We start from the raw sequence: 19,621 nt of genomic DNA on the forward strand, positions 1-19,621 counted from the left end.
ATAAGATTTCTGTTGTCGGTGACACATTCAGCTCCGGGCAGCATTCCCAGCACCGGCACCACCAGCAGGCAGGCGCCCCATCATATTCATGGAAAGCAAACTCACAGATGGTAAAATAACAGAGTCGTGTAGGTTTCAAAGAGTCCTTCTATGTCAATTGTTATATTATTAGGTAAACTCTAAGAAGAAAATCTTTTAATCCACTGTGGCTAATCCAGTCCACTTTTGTTGGCCAGGACATATTCAGCATCAACAAAAGGCTCTGGCCGACGAACACCGGCATACATAATGTATTTATAACTCTGGGAGCTGGCTGGGCTGCTCCCAGAAAGAGACACTCCTCGGGCCCTCAGCAGGGGCCAGAGCGGAGGATTTGCCCGACTTTTATCAGTTTTATTTTCATTTCAAAGAACCCGACCGATATTTTCACTGTGTCGCTTACCAGGCGAGGCACGAAGAGGGCAGGGACGTTCCTGGCTCCAGCCAGTCCCTCAGCCCGGACCTGCTGGGATCTGCACCCTTCATCTCCCTCTGTGTCCTGGGCAGCACAGGGATGGCTGGGCTTGAGGAAATGCATCCATGCACCAGGCAGGGAGCATGGGGCTCTGAGGTGCCCGGAGTGCCGGATGGGACAGGGAGCAGCACCGTGCTTTCTGGGAGGATGGAGAGCTTCAGTGACACAGGCAGGTCTGTATATCCCGTATTTCACACCCAGCTCCTCTGCCATGTGCTGGAGACAGGGAGAGCTGCAGCAGTGCTCCAGGACAGGCTGTGGGGTGCTGTCCCCATGGGGATGGGCTGTGGGAGCAAAGGGGCCACCAGGAGATGTTGGCTGGGCACTGCTAAGGTGGCTGCCCCCAGAACGGCAATCCTGGTGCCCTGGGATCTACATGGACTTTGCTTGGAAGGCATCATCACTCTGGGAATGGAGGGATCACCGTCCTGCAGGACAGGGGATATCAGTAATGCCATAGAACTGCTGCACCAAGCAGGGGAAGGCTGGGAGGTGTGCAGGAAGGGAGGTGGAGTGAGGCACAGGGACAGACTGTGTCCTCATACAATGGGGAAGCTGCTGCCATATGAAGATGCAAAGCCCAAGGTCTGCAAAGTTTGGTGTTGTGTATCCACCACCACGTTTCCTCATGCTTCAGACAATTGTAACTGTAAGAATCAGGATGAAACATAACCTGAGGCCTGATTCACTCACATTTGTCTGCCCCGGGCTCTGCTGTCTCCTACAGCCCTGCCGGAGTCCAGCACAGGGGCCTTCTCCATCAACTTCTCCATCAACTCTTGTCCCCCATAATATGTCCCATGCAAACCAGAACTCACTCTTCCCTGCCTGAAAGGTGTGAAGCGGTGAGGAAAACCACTTTGAATGAGAAACAAGGGGCAGCCACCCACTGAAACATGGTCAGTACACGTTGCTTAGTGAAAACTCTTTGCTGGTTCACTCAGAACAACAGGAGTGCTGACCCTCCAGGGTGGGTGAGCCAGGAGCATGGGACAAGTACTTGTGCTTTAGGCTGAGCTGCTGATGGGGATCGTATCAAAGCATTCCGGTTGTAGGCTGTAGGACAGACATCAAGGCGTTGCAGAGTGCTGAGCTTGCTTTTGCCAGCTGGGCCAGTGACCACATCTAAGCCTAAGATCTTTCATAACATTGCGAAACAGATCCACAAGAGTGGAGCAACCGATATTTCCAGCAGCGCTCTTGACATCAGCTTTTCCCTACACCGCCAACCAACTGATCGGGATCATTGATGGATGGATAAAAGAGATGCACCTCTCCTGTCAGGATCAAACACCTTGAATGGGCATGGGCTGCTCTAGGGCAACCCTGACAGCAGGGCTCAGCTGTCCCAGTGCAGCATCACTGAGCTGTCAGCTCAGCCCTGTGCTCCTGCCTGAAGGTGGTGGCTGATACACACTCACCTTGTCCCATCCTGTTGTGGAGGCAGACAGCAGCCACAGCCCAGGAGCAGCAGCCACAAAGGGACAGCAAGCAAGGATCCCAGGATCCCAACCTCCTGGCCAGCCCTGGGGCATTCCTGTGTCCCTCACAGGGGACAAGCTGACATTTTTTCTCTCTGCAGAGCAGCAATGCTGGGACACACGGAGGCTGCATCCCATCCACGGCCACCCGAGAGGAGCACAGAGCATGGAGCAGCAGGCCTGGGGACACAGACCCGAGATGGATCCCACAGGTGGGTGTGGGAAGGTGTGTTGGACTGGGATGTCACCTGGGGGTGCCTCCCTTTGCTGGCCACAGCAGCTTCTAATACGTACCATGTCCTGCTTTACATGGGCAAGGTGGTCAAACCTGAGCAAAAACTGGGAGATTTGGTGGCAGAAAGATGGGAAGAAAGCCCAGGAGGTACTACTTGAGGCAGTTAGTCCAGGGATGCATCGAGAAAAGCTCATCCAAACCAATGGGTGTTACTGCAGCCAAAGGCAAAGGAACCAGAGGTAGGAAAGCTGCTATTAGCCATTACTATTACTAGTTATTACTCTCACTACAGAGGTGTAGAAGCAAGCAGGAGAGAGCTGCCAGTGAGCTGCTGTGCTCTCCCTGGTCAGATAGGAGATGTTCTGGATTCCTGGTCCTCTGTGCAGCTTATTTAGCCAAAATTAGGGACTGTGGACTCGTGTGGTCTTTATAAAATAACAATAATAAGAAGAAAGCAGTATCTGAGCAAAAAGGCTGGTGATAGGGGGAGAGTAACCCCAGGGCAGCATAGGGGTGGCCCAAACATTCACCCAGTGTGCATCACAAGGAGGCAGAGCTCAGCCCTGCCTGAGAGGAGGTGGCTGCTGCATAGAGTCCTGAACTCCATTTGGTCAGTGGTTTGTCTCCAGTTCTGTAACTGGGAGCCAAACTGGGCTGGAACAAGCGTTTTTCTGCCTCATCCCTTTTGCCCAGCACTGGAGGCAAATTCAAGCTGAGGAATTTGGGTGTGTTCATCTCTCCCAAGGGCAGTGAATTGAAACAAGGTGGGATGCACAGACACCCCGCAGAACCTGCACTGCGAGCCACAGGGTGAGAACCAGAGAGCAGCTCCTGCTGCACTGCAGATGCCTTTGGGGAACTTCAACTGTTAGTGATGGGCTCATAGCCCACATCTACCCTGACACAGCTGCATGGGGTATCCTCACTGTGGCAGTGGGCAGGACTTCCAGCCCCCATCCCAGCTGTACACAGGCCCACTCCTCACCCTTTGCTCTCACATCAGCTGTGTCTGTGGCTCTGGGTGTTCTCCACATCACAGCAGTCAGCTGAGGTCTTTGGTGTGCCTGGCCCCAGTTCTGAGGTGACCCAGCTCCCTTTAGTGCCATGATGCTGATATTTCTTTCTTGACAGCCAGCATTTCTTCCCCCTCCTGCTCTGTAGGTGTCATTTTGCCAGTGGTCCAGGAGCTAAAAATGTCCTCTCCCATCCATTTCTTGCATCCTTTAATCCTGTTTCTTAGCAGCCCTCTTTTCCAATGTTTATGCAGCCAAGCCATCTCTTACCTCTTAAATGAATGGGCATGGGTACAGGATGAGGTAAGCAGAGGAGAGCTGCTCCTCACCTCCAATAGGGATCATTTAAGATCTCTGTGTCCCGGTCTCTCAGGCTTTCCAGTCACCCAAGAGGCCCACAGGGCTTTCAGCTCAATCCTCAATGATCTCTGCTGGGAGCCCATGGTTCCCCCAGCCCTTCTTATCAGGCAGCCCTGACCACCACACTCCACAGGCACCCACAACACAACCAAACAGGATCTGTGTCCCATATTTTTTTTTTATAAAACCTAAATTTGGGATCAGCTTTGACCTGCTTTGAGCCTTTTAAATTACAGCCAAAGGTTGAACAGCACCATCTAGTGCACTCTGTCCCAACAGTGCCTGCACTGGAGGGACACCGACCCTCACACTTGCACCAACCGCGGCAGGGCTCTGCCATTAGAAGTGTGCATGGCCTTTACCCTTTCAGACACAGGGGAAGCAAAGGAAGTCCTGGATGATCCCGCAGTCTGATTCCTCTCAAGGGACACTTGATTTTCACTCATTTGATATCCACAAGTGAATCCAAAGTTGGTAATTTTGGCCATAGGCGAAACGTAGGGACTGGGCTCCTTCGTGTGGGCGAAGCAACATGTGAAAAGCAGCGAGGTGACTCCAGAGGGAGCCCATGGCTCTCACTATTCTGAGAAACACGAAATGAAAGAGGGAGAGCTTGGCATGAGCCCGGAGGGTATTCACCATACAGCTCGCAGAGAGGTGGCTGCCTGGCTACACCTTACCTGCCTTGTAGGCAGCCTGAGGATCTGATCCTGCTGTGGATGCAATGAACAGCTGGGGGCAGAGATTTCCCTCCTGAATTTCTCAGAAAAGCAACATCCTGATGGGCTGCACAGCCCTTCCCTCAGCAGGGTCTCCATGCGATGAACCCTCTGCACAATGCCAGCACAGCCAGCCAGCTCCATGGAGCCAGGAGATAAGGAAAGAAACCAGATTAGGACTTTGCTGTGATCACACCATAGCATGACCAGCAGTGTGTGGCACTGTGTGCTGTCAGCCCATGTTAACAAGGAGGAGGATCTCTGCAATGAGAGGCAACCTCTGCCTGTAGGGCTGCTGCAGTGCCATCAGGCCTTCATCATGATGCTGTAGTGCACGCAGACAGCAGCGTGCAGGCTTTCTTCCAAAAGCACAGCAGCTGCAAAGGCTGTAGCAAGAATTTAGGTGTAATGGAAGAGAATGTTTGAGGAGGAAAACACAGGGCAGCCAAGGCAGCCTGACCCTTAGCTGCAGCTCCCACATGGCACCCCCAGGGCTCTGCTATTCCTGCTCTGTTTTCCTTCCTCCCAATGAATCCTTTGCAGGCTGCAGGTTGCAGTGAGATGCAGCACTGTATGAACTCTCTGCTCCTTGGAGGCGTCGTTTTGCAGCTGCTCACATCCAACCACCTTTTATTTGCCTGGATTCAGCTTATAGAGTTTTCTGCAGCTGTCTTGACCTCGTCCGTGTCTCCTGCCCCCCTCATTTCTCCAGCCCTTGCATTTTTCTCAGCGGGGTTTTTTAATCTATTTCAAGACCATTGATGAAAATGCTGAATAGCACCGGGCTTCACATCAAACCCTGCGGACACCCACTGAGCGTGCTCCCATTCTGCAAGGATTCCCCATTGATGCCTGTGGGTTTGCCAGCTCGCAGCCCCTTTAAGGTGTCCCTCTTGATGTTGTGTTGTGCTAATTTTTAATCAGGACACTATATGGATTAAGTCACATGCCTGAACAGAGTCCAGGTCTGTTATTTCTATGCCATAACCTTTATCAGCCAAACTTGTAATCTCTTCAAAGGATGACATCAGAGTTTGACAAGAGCTATTTTCCAGCAGCCAAGCTGATTGCATTAATTATATTCCCATCCTTTAATTCTTTACCAGCTGAATCCCACATCAGCTTTTCTATTCTTACGCCTGAGATCAGCGTTGCACTGTTACATGTAAATCAGCTTTCGGCATCAAGAGCCTGAGGACCAGCACCATCCTGCTGGGCTCTGACCACACTCACTTTGCAGGGCAGAACCTGCTGTGTTTCTTTATAGGACCACTCTTGCTTGGCCCCTGCATGCATTAACCCCTTTCATCTCTTTGCAGTGTCACCCAGCTCTGGATATGGATAGGACACATTCCCCCCCATCCCTCTTTCAGGTCTCCATGTTGTTTCCCCCATCTCAACCCGTGCAGTGCCACCTCTTGGCGAGCTCCTTTATTTCTCATTGCTGCAGAACTCAGCTCAGAGGAGCAGGAGGCAGCAGCTCTTTGAATACGGCTCTGTTTGCTAAGGCCAGAGGTAGAGCAGCTCTCCACATCCCTCCATCCTTTGCCTCACATCTCCATGTTTATGATTAGTGCTCAAATAAGTACATGGCACGGCTCAGCAGCCGGAGGGTCGTGCTGGAACCCTGCACTGCACGAGCACCTCCTGCCCATCCGCAGAGCTCTTATGGCTTTATTTTGCCCATCTTATGGCTTTATTTTGCCCATCTTATGGCTTTATTTTGCCCAGAAGAAAATAAAGAGAGGCAGCAAATATACCGTGCCCTCAGCTATACGGATACAGCAGCATCAACCACCCCAACTCCCGGCTCTCCATAGCAAACACCGGCCGAGCCCCTCGCGTCGCCTCCCCCGTTCCGGGCCGTTCTCGGTCCCGCTCCGCCCCCGATGCCGCTCGGCCGGGCCCGCAGTACCGGGTGGGGGCGCGGGGGGCGCGGCTGAGCCGCTCTCCCCGTCGCTGCGAGGCAGCGTTGCAGGCGGAGCGGAGCGGGGTTCGCTGCTCTCCGTGTCGCCGCCAGAGCTCAGCGGCCGCGGCCATGGGCGTCCCGGGCCGCCCGCTTTGTGCCGCCCCGCCCGCCGCTCCGGCCCGACGCTGTTGAGCCGCATGGGCCGGGCCCTGCAACGCCGCTGCTCCGTGCGGGTGAGTGAGTGAGTGAGCGGGCGGGGAAGGCGGCCCCGAGCCCAGGCCCTGCGACGAGGCCGCGCCGGAGGCCGCCGCCGTGCGGGTGGAGCGGGGCCGCACCGAGCGCCGCCGAGCCGGTACTAGGCCGCCACGGGAGCGGCTGGGAGGGGTGGGGGGGAACGGGGGCGGCTCCCCGAAGTTGCTCGGGGGCGGCGGGGCGGATGGAGCCCGAGCACGTCGGGGTAGAACCGGGGCAGCGCCGCTTCCCGCGGAGCTCAGGGGCCTTGGGCCGAGTCCGGCGGGGAACTTTGAGCCGGCGGCGGGTCGGGAACGGGGAACGGGCCCGTAAAGGGACCACGATCCGGATCGCGGCACAATGAGCGCCCTGCCTCGTGTGCCCGATGCACCACGGCGGATCCGACCCCGCAGCGACTGTCCCGGGGGTTCGGGTCGGGAAGGTGGGAGCACACGGGGGTAAAATGACACACAGCAGGAGATACGGCCCCGTTCGGCGGTACCGAGATGGGCTCGGTGTGTCTGCGGGCTCCGTGCGGCTCAGCCCGGCTGTGGGTGACAGCGGGCTCGCTCTTAGGGCAGAGCAGGTACAGCAGCTCCCATCCCGCTGCTCACACACAGGTGGGATGTAAGGACCGACCCAGCGGTGGGTTTCGGTTCAGCTGAGAAGGGGGGAAAAAAGGCAGAACATCCAAAAGATTCGTCCATGTGGGTGCGGTGAGCTCGGCTGAAATCCCCGCTGTATCTTCGTGTGCGATTGATTTAACCCGGTGCGAGGAGCTGTGTCGGGCAGCTGGTGCTTCGTGCTGCTCGGGGTTCGGTAAGACACAACTTGTGCTGCTTGCAGGTGCCAGTCCAGCTGCTTTGAAATGATGGTTACGGCGTTAGCAGGGAAAGTGGCAGCCCAGGGATTGTCTGGTGCTTTCCCCTCCCTCCCCACACCTCCCATCCTCCATGTTGGCTCTCTACCTTCTTTTAAAACACTGTGTTTGATCACATCTCCTTGTAGAGGCGATCTTCTCATCTTCCTTTATTGAGCTGGGTTCAGCACGCTGTCGTTAGCTCCAATGAACCTTTTTTTCAATGAGAAATGATGCCAGACCCAAAGCCCTGACCTGCCATGACCGTTTAAAGCAATAATGTTGTTCACGTGCCCAGAGTTTTGGGGTCAGTGATGGATTTGGAGTCCCTTAGAGCAAGGTGAACCAGTTGTGCCTCTGAAATGCAGAGGGGAATGTCATGCCTGTATGTCAGTGAGTGTACAGAAGACACCTGTGTTTGGTTAAGGTGTAATCTCAGTTTCGCTACCAGCAGAATGTTCTCTTAGAATATTTGTCACAAACATGGCCTTAAATTCCTTTTTGAGGGTGAGGATTTGCTAGGTTGGTAGCCAGATAGAAACATACTGCCTTGATTTGACTTGGTGCATGTGCTGGCCAGTTAGGCTCAGCAGAGAGGTTAATGTAGAAGTGAATGTGTGTCTTGTGGGCTATCCATCTCTTGGACATGGGGTATATCACATCCCAGTCCTGAGAGCTGCCCATAGTGTGGGGCTGGGGGCTGTGAGCCTGGCACCCGTGGTACTGGTTGTGCTGGATATGAAGTATTGAGATCTTCTTTGTCGTTTTTAGAATAAGAGGATTTAATACAGTAATCGGGGAGGGCAAAATTAGTAGCTTGTAGCCTGAGAATGTTTATTCACAGTGATGCTTAATGGTTTTCTCTCTTATCTGTTTCAGCAGAACGAACGTGTTCACCTTGGAGATACAGATATTGGTGATCTGAGATTTTGGCTCTTCCCCAGCTGTTCAAGCAAGCACCAGAAAGATGAATATCCAGGGGAAGGGCTTCCCTCTGGACCTGGGAGGAAGCTTCACTGAAGATGCTCCAAGGCCACCGGTCCCTGGTGAGGAGGGTGAGCTTGTGTCCACAGATCCAAGGCCAGTCAGCCACGGTTTCTACTCCAGTAAAAGCGATGTTGTTAGAAATGAGACCTCCACCGCGACGCCGCGACGCTCCGATTTGGATTTGGGGTATGAACCTGAGGGGAGTGCTTCGCCAACTCCACCCTACCTGAAATGGGCCGAGTCGCTGCACTCCTTGCTCGATGATCAAGATGGCATCAATCTCTTCAGGACTTTCCTGAAACAGGAGGACTGTGCGGATCTGCTGGACTTCTGGTTTGCCTGCAGTGGCTTCAGGAAGCTGGAGCCCTGTGTGTCCAATGAGGAAAAAAGACTCAAACTGGCAAAAGCCATTTACAAAAAGTACATTCTCGACAACAACGGCATTGTGTCCCGGCAGATCAAACCAGCCACAAAAAGCTTCATAAAAGACTGTGTCATGAAACTGCAGATTGACCCTGACATGTTTGACCAGGCCCAAACTGAGATTCAATGCATGATAGAAGACAATACCTACCCTTTGTTCCTTAAGTCGGATATTTATTTGGAATACACAAGGACAGGTGGGGAAAGTCCTAAAATTTACAGCGATCCGAGCTCAGGGTCTGGGACAGGTAAAGGGCTGCCTGGTTATCTGCCTACTCTGAATGAGGACGAGGAGTGGAAATGTGACCAAGACACCGAGCCTGAGGCCAGCAGGGACTCGGCGCCCTCAAGCAGGCTCACCCAGAAGCTGCTTTTGGAGACTGCAACCCAACGTGCCACCTCAACCCGGCGGTACAGCGAGGGCAGGGAGTTCAGGTATGTGAGTGTCCCAGCTGGGCCCTTCTTTGGGGGCCTCTAGGTGCCCCTGGGGGCTGCTGTGAGGTTGGAGTTGCTGGGAAGTGGGGGATGTTTGACAGCTGGAAGTGCTTGGGGCTGGTCGAGCATCAGCATGGGACAGTGTCACATGGGTGTTATGCTGAAACACAGCTTTACTTGAATGTAGTGAGTTATTTGAAGGGTGTCTTTGGCTGTTCCTGTCCAGTTCCCCCAAATCACCTCTACGATCTGTTCTTTGCTGTGAGGAAATGCTGCTGGGTGTAGGTAGGAGGCGGTGGACGGTGCAGAGCTGTGGGCAGCCCCAGTCTGCACAGAGCGAGCAGAGAGCTGCGGTGTCAGGCTGGCCTGTAGCCTGCAGTGACGGAAGGTCAGTGTTCAGTTACATGAGTGCAGATGAGTACAGCTAGTGGTAAAACCCCTTGTAAATATACAAGGAAATGGTGATGAGCCACAACTAGAGGCTGCAGGAAGCTTGCGGGAAATACCCTAACGTCTGTAATGTGTATATGGGTCAAATGGGGTTCATGATGCTCCCTGTAAGTGCTATTGCTTTGCAGTCAAGATTTCTGATAGTGGATTCCAGCCAAACCCAGTTCAAATTATTCCGCAGCTTTTCTCCTCATCGCAATATTTGATTTTCTGCTCTAGAGGAGTTGCCCAGTTTTTCAGCCTGTGCTTTTCTTTTGGTCCCCCACCCATTCCCAACCAACACGCGTTTTGAAACTTGCTGAGAGCTCAGTTAAAATTCCAGACAATTAACTTAGCAGGGAGTTCTCTGGGATCAATAAGCGCGTGTGTGTGTAACCCCTGCTGAATCAACACAACGCAGCCAGACACACATTCCTCCTCCTTTAAAATAAAATCTCCTTGTTTTAAGACCTCCATAGGCTGAGATCTGTCACTCTCTGATGGTTACAAAATGAAGTAGCTGAACTGTCCTCATGGAAGCTGCATTTCTTTGCTTCCTCTCCCCACGCCATCCCTTTATGCTGGCAGCTGGACGTGCATCCCGCCCTTCACAAGGTCTCAGCGCCTTTTAGATAGCAAAGTGTTCTCATTTTGATTCCTGTTTTCCAACAGATTTTGAGGAGGGGGTTTTGCATGTGAAACTCAGGAAGAAAAACAAGAGGAATCGGTGTGAACTCGTGCTGTTTTAATCAGGAGTCTGAGAAACAGAACCCCTGAGTCCTGGGACTTTCTCATGGAGTTAATAAAAACCTTGAGTGTTTCTTGCAGTGGGTTTTCCCCCAGTGCTGGGTACTGACTGGATTGGACTAGAAAAGTCCACAATTGAAGTGTCTTTTTATGTAAGTAAGAATGGCTTATGACTGGCAATGACTTGCTCCAGTTGAGTTTAGTTTCTGTTCTAGAGCAGGTAGTGAAAACCTGCATGAAAGCTGCATTCTTCAGGTCCTGCTTCAGAAAAAGTGCTGTTTATGCATTACCTGAATGTGTTCGTGCCAAACTCTAAACGGTTCAGAAATACATTGTGAAATAGAAATATTTTGGGGTGGCGTTCCTCAACCTCGTGCATTTTCTGACTAGATTGGAACAACCCAAAATAACTCTTTACCTGGGGGATGGAGGTCAGGAGAAACGTGCTGCTGTTAATTTGTTGTGTCTGACAGCCTGTCATTGTGGCTGCAGACACTCCATTGACCTGCTGGGTCCGGAGGCAGGGATATGTTTACTGTTCTCACCAGAGCAGGAGTCATTTTGGAGCCTGGAGTAAGTAACTGAAAATGAGTGATGATTTATTTGAAGTGCTGGTCTGTCGGAGGCTGTAATGTCTGGAGCATCTCCATGGAAGATGGGTGCTGCTCAGTAGGGTGATCTATGCATTTTGTTCTGCTGAGATCCTAATTTAGGAGTCTGATTGTTGGTCTCTGTGCAAGCCTTTGTGGCTGAAATAGCTTGCTTCCTGAACACTGCATCGAAATAGCTGCCTCCAACAGACTGCTTTTCAAACAGCGGCATCTTAACGTGCAAACATTTCTGCTTTCTCCTGCCTTGGAAGCTGGTGGAGCTGCGTGCAGCAGGGAGAGATCCTTGTGCCATGGTTGGAAGGCTGAGTCTGTCCTGATTTGGTTTGAATGTTTCTACAGGCTTCTTTTTTTTTTCCTTTGTGGAAGAATCTCTCGTCTCTGTTGTTGAGGGAATGTTGCAATAAGCTGTTTTGCGTTAGAGCTGAAGGCCTGTTTAATCTTCACAAGATTTAACGTCTATTCCTTGGCTTCCATGGAAACTCTAAATAAAGAGGAATCCGACCAGATGCGATAGGAGCGTGTCTCTGGTAGCCAGGGAGCATCTTGAATTGGCTCCAGTTCTTTTTGCAGCAGCAGGTTTGTAAATCTTAATGCCTTATTTCTGTGCCCACGAGTGCAAAAGGCAACGCACTGTTAGTGCTGGGCAAGTGTGCCAGTGTATGTGTATGTGGGAATATCCCAAAGCAAAAAGCACTGCTGTTACCCACTGCTTCTTTGTACGCATAGGAAAAGGCCAATAGTCATTATAGTTAGGCTCCTGCAAATTAATTGGACATTGGTTATGGATCAGTGAACTTCAAAGAGGGCAACCCCTGAAGATCTCAGGCATTAACTCTCAGCTTCCGAAACCGACACTAACGTGGTTGTGAGCGCAGCTAAATCTTTCATTAACCTTCTTCTGACACACCAGGACTGGGGTTTTCAGATATGAGGAGCAGAAATTACAGCCGTGCCTTAGAACTGCCCTGCAGCCCAGTGTTCGAGCACTCCTGCAAAACAGATGGGTCCCTTCTGTCATCTCTTCAGCTCTGCATCAGAAAGGTTTCCCCATCCCCTCCCAGGGCTTTGGGGAGCAGCACTCGCAAGCTCTGCCTTTGCTTTCCATGGTGGAAATGGAGCAGCTCTCCCCAGGACACTGCTTGTTCTTCATAACATGGTGCTGAGCAAGAGGAGCAGCAGCTGTAGCGGGATGCAACACCTCTAGTCCGAGACTCATCCCAAACCTCAGTGAGTAATGCTGCATTGCAAGAGAGAGGAGCAGCAGGGCCTGGTTCAGGTGTGGGATCTCTGCTGTGTGGGTTACATCAGCAGGCTGACAGTCACAGGTTTGGCCTGCATCAGGAAGGAGCTGAAATTTAGCTGGCAGACTTGATTTTGAGGCTTGCTGCTTCATTAACAATTAAATATTAAATTGCACACTTCTAAGTGAAAACGATGCGGTGAAGGAGTTGGTGTTAATTGTGCTGAGTGAGCAGAAGGCTGGAGATGTGCAGTCACAGCAGTTGGTGCAGAACAGTCTGAATGCAGCAATCCATGTTTGCATTGCTGTCTTACCAGCGCTGCCTTGAGCTGAAGAATCAGCACGTGTGTCTGTGAGCTGAGCCACTGGAGCTTCAGGAGGGACCATTTGCTTTGTATGAGGCTGTTCGTTATTGTTGTACCTGTATATAACAGCAGAAGAAAAGCGTTGGCCTCAGTCTGGTAGCGTGGAGCTTGGGTTGGCACCAAGGGTGGGTGCATCTGACCCAGAGGTGTCTCATTCAAGCACTGTCAGCATCCACAGAATGGAAGGTGGAACTCTGGATAGGATATTGGATGTGTTTAGTAGGGGAAGTAACCAGAAGTGCTGCCCATCACCTCTGCCTGATTCAAATGGCATCTCTGCTTGCTTGCTCTGTCCTTTATTCCCTTTTGCCTCTTTAATCTCTCTTGGTGCCGTGCGTCATATTCGTTCTGTTTAGGTAACACTGCTAGTGCTCCAGTGGTATCTCCTTTATAAGCAATGCTGCAGTTGGCCTGGAAACACACACAGGAGTGTCTGTTTCTTAACATATTTACATTTTCAGTGGCTTGGGACGAGACTACCAGAGAAACTACCTTTATTCCTGTCTGCAAGAACAGAATGATCAGGCAGCAGCAATTCTCCTGTACCATGGGCAGAAGGGCTGGCAATGACTGTGTGTGACTTGAAGTACCAGCTAATGGCTTGGCTTCAATTAAAACTTCTGGGCCTGTAGCACCACTTGTAATCATTACAGTCCACAACAAGGTGCAGAGCAGTGGCTGTACCCAAATTGAGGTGAGTTGCAGTGGAATAGTTTGGGTTCTGCACTGTTCTTGTGCTGTGATGGGGGAGGCAGGGTCTGATGCTGATAGCAGTGGGTGCTCTTGTTGTGACTCCCGGGCTCTATGGTTTACAAGGCAAAGATGGCTTGTGTTTTTGCAATACGTTGTTAAGCTGATGAAACTTCTGCATGGAAATGCTTACATTAACAGCATAAAGTATTGATACTGTCATTCGCCAAGTCTTAAAATGGATTTTAATTGAAGAAGAATGCCTTTTATGCCCGTAGCTTTACCTCCGCACAAATCAAGATGAAGAAGTGTTGTCGTTGTTATATGCTTATGGATCAGTGTTGGTATTGGCCCCCTGGGATGGTGTCTCCATTACCTCTTTACCCGGCACTCTGGAGCTTTATGTTTTAAGAGTTTCTTTGTTGAAGCTATAATGGATTAATCCCTTGAATAATTAGTTACTATTGGATGTTTTAAAAATGACTGCCTCTTGGATTTGTTCTCTTTAATGGCGCTAGATTTATAGTCCTTTCTTTAATAATCCTGGGTTTATTAACAATTGGGACAGAGTGTGAAATCCTGTTATGCTGAGCTTTCTTGGTGGGAAAAGAGTAGAGGAGGACACAGGAGTGCTGGGGGAGCACATGCTGGTCTCACATCATGGTGGAGCTTCTCATCTATCCCACTGAAGCTCTGGGGCTATAGAAAGTGCCCCCAGAAATAAGAGCTGCAGAGAAACCTGCTTTCAGCCATGACCGTATGCGCAGAGCAGAAAATTGCAGTATAACGTCTCAGAACAGAGGTACTCGTATCCTAAATCAGTTCCTGGAAATATCATTGGATTATTAGGCTCATCCTCAAATCCATTAAGCAAATTACAGTTAATCAGTCAAATAAAAGAAGAAAGATCTTTAGCGAGGCCCTGCCTTTTGAGCCGCGTGGAGAAGCTGCAGTAATATTTTAATTTTCCGTCTGTCAGTGAATGTATTCAATCATTTCACTTCCTCGTGGAGGACTGGAAATTAGAAACTGAGGTTAATTATCTGCATTAAATGAAATATGTGAAGACCACAAAAGCGAAAACCTTCACAATTCGGTATGGTGCGTTAAGCTGGGCAGGCTGCTTCAGAAAGAGAGGGGTGATTTTTTTTTTCCCTTGTTTTGTTCTGATTGAAGGGTTTTAGTCACAGTAATTGAAATGATTAAAAAGTCAAATTGCTCGCGAGTGTAATTGGGAGCATCTCTGAAAGGATGTGGCGCTGGGTTAGAGCTGCAGCAGCGGGTGAAGGGTTTGAATGGCCTCAATGGGCCTTGGGGGACCTTGTTGGGTTTGGGGGGACCTTGTTGGACCATGCTGGAACCCTGGGGTTATTTGCTTGTCAGAAGGCACCCAAAGGTTTCCTTTCGTTGTGTATTTCAAGTGTTTCTCCTTGAGTCACGCTCAGAAATGGAATCACAGCAGGTTATGCTTGTGCGTGAAAGCAAAGCCCTCATTACTCACAGGTTTCGTGCAAGGTCTTCTCTGTTGTAAGACAGCGATGAATTTAAGTAGAAGTGCTGTAGTTTTAAGTCAGATTATCCAAATTCTATAAATCCTACGTGGAAATTGGATTTTACCTTTGAAGACTCCAGAGTGCAATTTTCTGGTAAGATCTGGAGTTCTTTGGTCCTGTGGCCCCTGAGATACAGCTGCCTTCACAGTAACAGCTTTTAGAATGTGTTCAGCTTGTTTTGATCAAAAACATTCAGAGGTGGGAAAAAAGCTCTGTAAAATGTTCCACTGAAGTGGTCAGCGTTAGGACCCCATTAGTCCCTGCACTGAACTCTAAAGCTAATGACCAGAACCTATTGGGTTTTCTTTTTCCTTCCTGTCCCAGTATCTTCCACCTTCCCTGTGCCATCATCTGTCCACTCCCTCTTTGCACTTTCCTTTTTGGTTTCTCTTGTTTCTATAGGCTTAGTTCTTTGTCATTTTGTCTTCTTGCTGCGTTCACATCACTGCTCTTGGCTGGAAGAAGCAGAGCAGTATTGTGGGAAGATGGAATCGCCTTCTTTTTCCCCAGCAATCCACACTTAGAGCGATTTAGCTCTACTGCAAAGCCATGCCTTTAGCATTCAACAGATTTACCCTTTTGAATCGTAAATTTTGGTCTTTTTCTTGGCTGGCAATCAGCTTCACAGACTGGGAGAGACTTATCTGGAAAAGTGGCTTCCTTGTTCTGCAGTTGCTGCCAGCCCCGTGCGTGCGCTGCCTTTGAGAGCTCCGGCCAGCACATCTATTCCTGTGGGGTTGGTTTTCTGATGGCTGAGGACCTCACTGAGCTTTCATAAGGGAAGTGCAACTCAGCCAAGTGCAGCAGAGCTCCTGGGAATTGCCATTTAGGGTGCAGGATGGGATGTGCTGTGGCTGCATCCTGCTGCAGCGCCTGAATTTGGGTAGTGTTGCCCTGGATGTGCTTCGTGGAGATAAAAGCTGTAAAACAGTTTGGCACCAGGCATGCAAATGGATGCTGAGACGAAGTGATTGTTGCCCTCGAGGATCCCAAAAGAGGAATCAACAAATAGAAATTATTCTATTAGCAGGGGCAAAGTTCACAGGTTAACCATCATGTCAAAGCAATGAAATGAAGCCTTGATCTCCCGCACAAGGGCTTTATTGTGCATAAAGAAGAGTGCCCAAGCAAAGACATCAAGTTCTTGCGCTGTAATATCGCAGTGTCTCGAAGAAAAGGAAGCTCTTTACAGGCACCAGCTTCATTCCTGCTTCAAAAGATTGTAAAACGTGACCTCAGAACCTTCTTGCTCTCCTTATGACCAGGCTTGGGTTGTATTTCCCCAATTCAATTTAATTTAATTTTATTTTTTAAATAAAAAGTTCGGATCTTTTGCTAAGAAGGCTTGTCTTTGTACTTCTAACTCAGTCCATGTGACTGTCATAACATTTATTTCCTTAGGAAATGAAAAATGTTCCTTCATGAGCAAAGCCACGTAGTGAAGCTGACGGGCTCAGGTACATGCAGTGTTGCAGCCATCACCCCTCACTGCTTGGCTGCTTGGTCCTGCTCTCTACCATGGAAAGAAAAAGCAAAGGACTTCTTCTCTCTTGTGGAAGTGTTTGTATTTAATGCATCTTTGAAGGGCTGCTCACTCAGGATCTAACTTTGTTTTCCTCTCTTGGGAAGAGCTGCTTTGAGAAGGCTCGCTCTTCAAGATGGGCCAGCGCGAGGAAGAATGCACAAGCTGGGAACAAGATGGAAATGGGCGGCAAAGGATGCGTGGATGTGTCACCTTAGTGGGGGATTTGTCACACCATAAAACAGCACTGTGGTTTTTGCCTCCAGGTGTGTGCAGGGAAGTCTGTGGCCTGGGGTGCTGTGAGCGCTGCTGCTGTTGAAGGCAGAGCATCCTGCTGGCTCTGCCCGTATCCTTGCCTGTTGGCTTTGGTTCTTCTTAGGGTAGGCTGGAGAAGCCTGCTCCGTCTGATCCTCCTTCTGGAGAGAGGGAGCTTTCCAGATGGGCCTGGGAAGAACTTTCCTTTTGTAATCCTTGAGATAACAGGTCACGCAGCTTCACCCAGTGATTCTTGCACAATAACTTGTGGTCAGGCTGAAGTGTCTATTTTAGAAAGGCATCCAAGTGAAGGGAGGTCATGCAGCATTTTTGTTACCCATGCCTGTGGTTACTTACTCTCACTGTTAGCAGTTTGTTCCTTAATGTTCCCTTCAGGTTTTTTGCAGCCAGAATTTTTCACAGCTCCCACTTCCAGCTTTCAATCTAGCTTTGCACCATGATACCTTTGCATATTTGGAGAAGCCTGCTGAATGGGTGTGAGCGCTCTCCCAAAGTGGCAGAAGCTTTGTTATGGAAGGCCCTCGGGTTTTATGAGACTTTTCAACCCTCCAGTCGACTATTAAACAAGCTGTAGCTTGTCACGGTTGACAAACCTTACGGCTGGTCTCAGACCTAACCTACCAGTTTAAAAGGCTGTATTCTTTTGTGTGCAGGTTTCTGGGTGGGGACCGTTGGCTTCGGAGAGAAATTAATTTGTGGCCTTTTTTTCCCCCTCTTGCTTAAAATACGTTTAGTTTTCTGTTAGCTGTCCTGTCGCTACCAAACACCAGGAGGAAATGGCAGCCTGTGGTTTAGGACAGTGGATGGGAACGTGTGTAAGTGCAAAAAAAAATAATTAACAAATCAGCTGCGTGGTTGGCAACGGAAGGTAAAGTGTAGGAAGGTTTGTAGAATGATTCATCCATAATTATTCAAAAACAAGTTGAATTTATTCTTAAGCTTTGGAGAAGAGTTCTTGCAAACCTGGCATTTGCCGCCTGTGATGTTTATACACCTGAGTAAATGCCTGTCTCAGCACTTTGTTGGTGTCGAGGGCTCCAGATCTAAATCCCTTTAGAGGTGAATGCAGCACACCTTTGTCTGTGCCAGGGCTCCTGCCTTTAAAGTGCAGGATGGTGAGGTCCAACCGGTCGTAGGGGTGGCTGCTGCGGACAGGCCGGGTGCTGAGCGCTGCTCTGGAGCTGCTTCATGCACATTTGCTCTCTGTGGGTTTATTGTATGGTCTGTGTGGGATGCAGAGACTGCCTGCACCTTCCACATGGATTTTGGGAGTGTTGGAGCGTATATTCCTTGTGGCACAGCACTGCAGCTGCTGGTGCTACCTGCCCAACCAGGGCACAAGTTGATATTGTATTTTCAGCCCTCAGTTTTCCAAGGAAGCCGGCCTGCACCGAGAGGCCTTTTTCAAACGCTTCCCTTGCTCTGTGATTGCCAAGCAGTTGGAAACACGCTGTGCTGAACTGGCTGAAATCCGTTTGTGGCGGTTGTTGTTTTTGTGCTGGCGGCTCGCCGCCCCGATAAGCATCCACAGGGCAGGGCTGCTCGGGGCCGGGAGGGCAGCGCTCCACGCTCAGCCCTGGCCGCAGTGGGCGTCACTGCAGAGCAATGCTTGGGCTTTGGGCTTTCGTCACACCCAGGGTGCATTTTCCTCTTGCCATAGGCCCACTGCAGCCACACTGCTTTTCCCTGCAGAGCAGCGTGCTGGGCCTGCTGCAGCCCCAGCCTGGCTGCGTGCATCTGCAGTTTTAGGCAAGAGCTCAAGCAGGCTTTTCTGATCCTGCAGCAGCCTTGGCAGAGCAGCCAGCCGGCCCCAGCTTGATCTATTTTCCTTTCTTGATGCGGAGGTTGAGCTCCCCTCATCAGGAGCCGACTGCCCCTTGCAAATATCACTGCCTTGTGTTTGGCACACCCAGGGCTGCGTGACGTGGCTGGTTGGAGCTGTAATAAGAGAGTTGATATCTCACCAGTCTTAAAGCGAAGATGCTGGCCTTCTGATCCTGCAGTGCCTTTACATGAGTCTTCCCCATGCTCAGAAGGGTGGATGCATCCCACAGCTCCATCCTCCTCCTCCAAAGTAAGATAGATCTGAGAGTCAGCATTTGCTTGGACTCAGCGACTGGGCTTTGGTCCCTGATGGTGATGCCCTGAGTCAGCTCTGTGAGGATTGCTGTCTTTATCACCTTGTGTAGGTTCTTCTGTTTGGAGCTGTCAACCACATTGCCAGTGGTCAGGCTACAAACAGCCCTTTTTCCTTGTTAACTGCTGTCTGTGGCTTGGCACCAGTGATGCCAGAAACCCTCCCAAGTAGCCCATCTTGGGCTGTGGACTTGGGTGTAGTGTGGTATGGAGCAGGATAATCCTCTCATTTCCCAGCTGTGGAAATCATCTTGAAGCCTGAACTGAAGAAGTAGGGAGGGACTGGAGCCAAACCTCCTGTTCCAGCTGGGACAGTAATGGCAGGAACACCTATTGTCCACAATAGCTGGGGTTGTGCAGCCTGGACAGGAGAAGGCTTTGGGGAGACCTCACTGTGGCCTTCCAGTACTTAAAGGGGTCTCCATCCCACCATCTACATAAAGGGGTATCCATCCCACCTCCAGCTTCCCATGTGGACTAAGCAAGCACGCATCCTTTCCTGGATAGAATCACATGAAACTTGTCCTCTTTTAAGCACATTGTTGGCTTTCCTTGCGTTAATCCTCCCTCCTTTCTTTCCCATTGGTCTCTCTGAGGCGAGATCAGAAAAGGCTGTTCAGTACCTCACTGCAGCTGCTGAGAGCTTCACTTCTCTCAATGCTGTCGGTAAGAACGTGGGCCACGGCCACCCTGCGTGGTGCTGACAGCCATCATGCCTCAAGCAGGACGCTGTGCTGCTCTGGTCCTTGGAGGTCCCTTCCGACACTTGTGTGATTCTGGTTCTTAAATAACAGCCAGGCACATCCTCGTCTGTCACATGCATGTCCCGAGGACTTCATCAGCCTTTACGCAGCAATTAGCCCTGCAGAACCGTGTACTCTTATAG

General features: G+C 50.5%; 1 protein-coding gene across 7 annotated transcripts in view; it reads left to right on the plus strand.

Moving 5' to 3' along the window:
* Positions 1–19,621, plus strand: part of AXIN1 (axin 1) — a 63,413-nt gene that overhangs the window by 1,163 nt on the left and 42,629 nt on the right. The window contains exons 2-3 of one of the 7 annotated variants that reach the window (XM_032447557.2): positions 2,097–2,207; positions 8,204–9,166. In XM_032447557.2, coding sequence (XP_032303448.2) covers positions 8,289–9,166 — 878 coding nt within the window. In that variant the 5' untranslated portion in view covers positions 2,097–2,207; positions 8,204–8,288. Of the gene's footprint in view, positions 1–2,096; positions 2,208–6,277; positions 6,584–6,788; positions 7,282–8,200; positions 9,167–19,621 lie in introns of those variants that run through there. The other 6 variants (XM_085514302.1, XM_085514305.1, XM_015877353.3 and 3 more) reach the window with 6 other exon arrangements.

Source organism: Coturnix japonica, chromosome 13 (assembly GCF_054131305.1).
Source record: "Coturnix japonica strain WE chromosome 13, WE-NBRP24, whole genome shotgun sequence".
Lineage (NCBI taxonomy): Eukaryota > Metazoa > Chordata > Aves > Galliformes > Phasianidae > Coturnix > Coturnix japonica.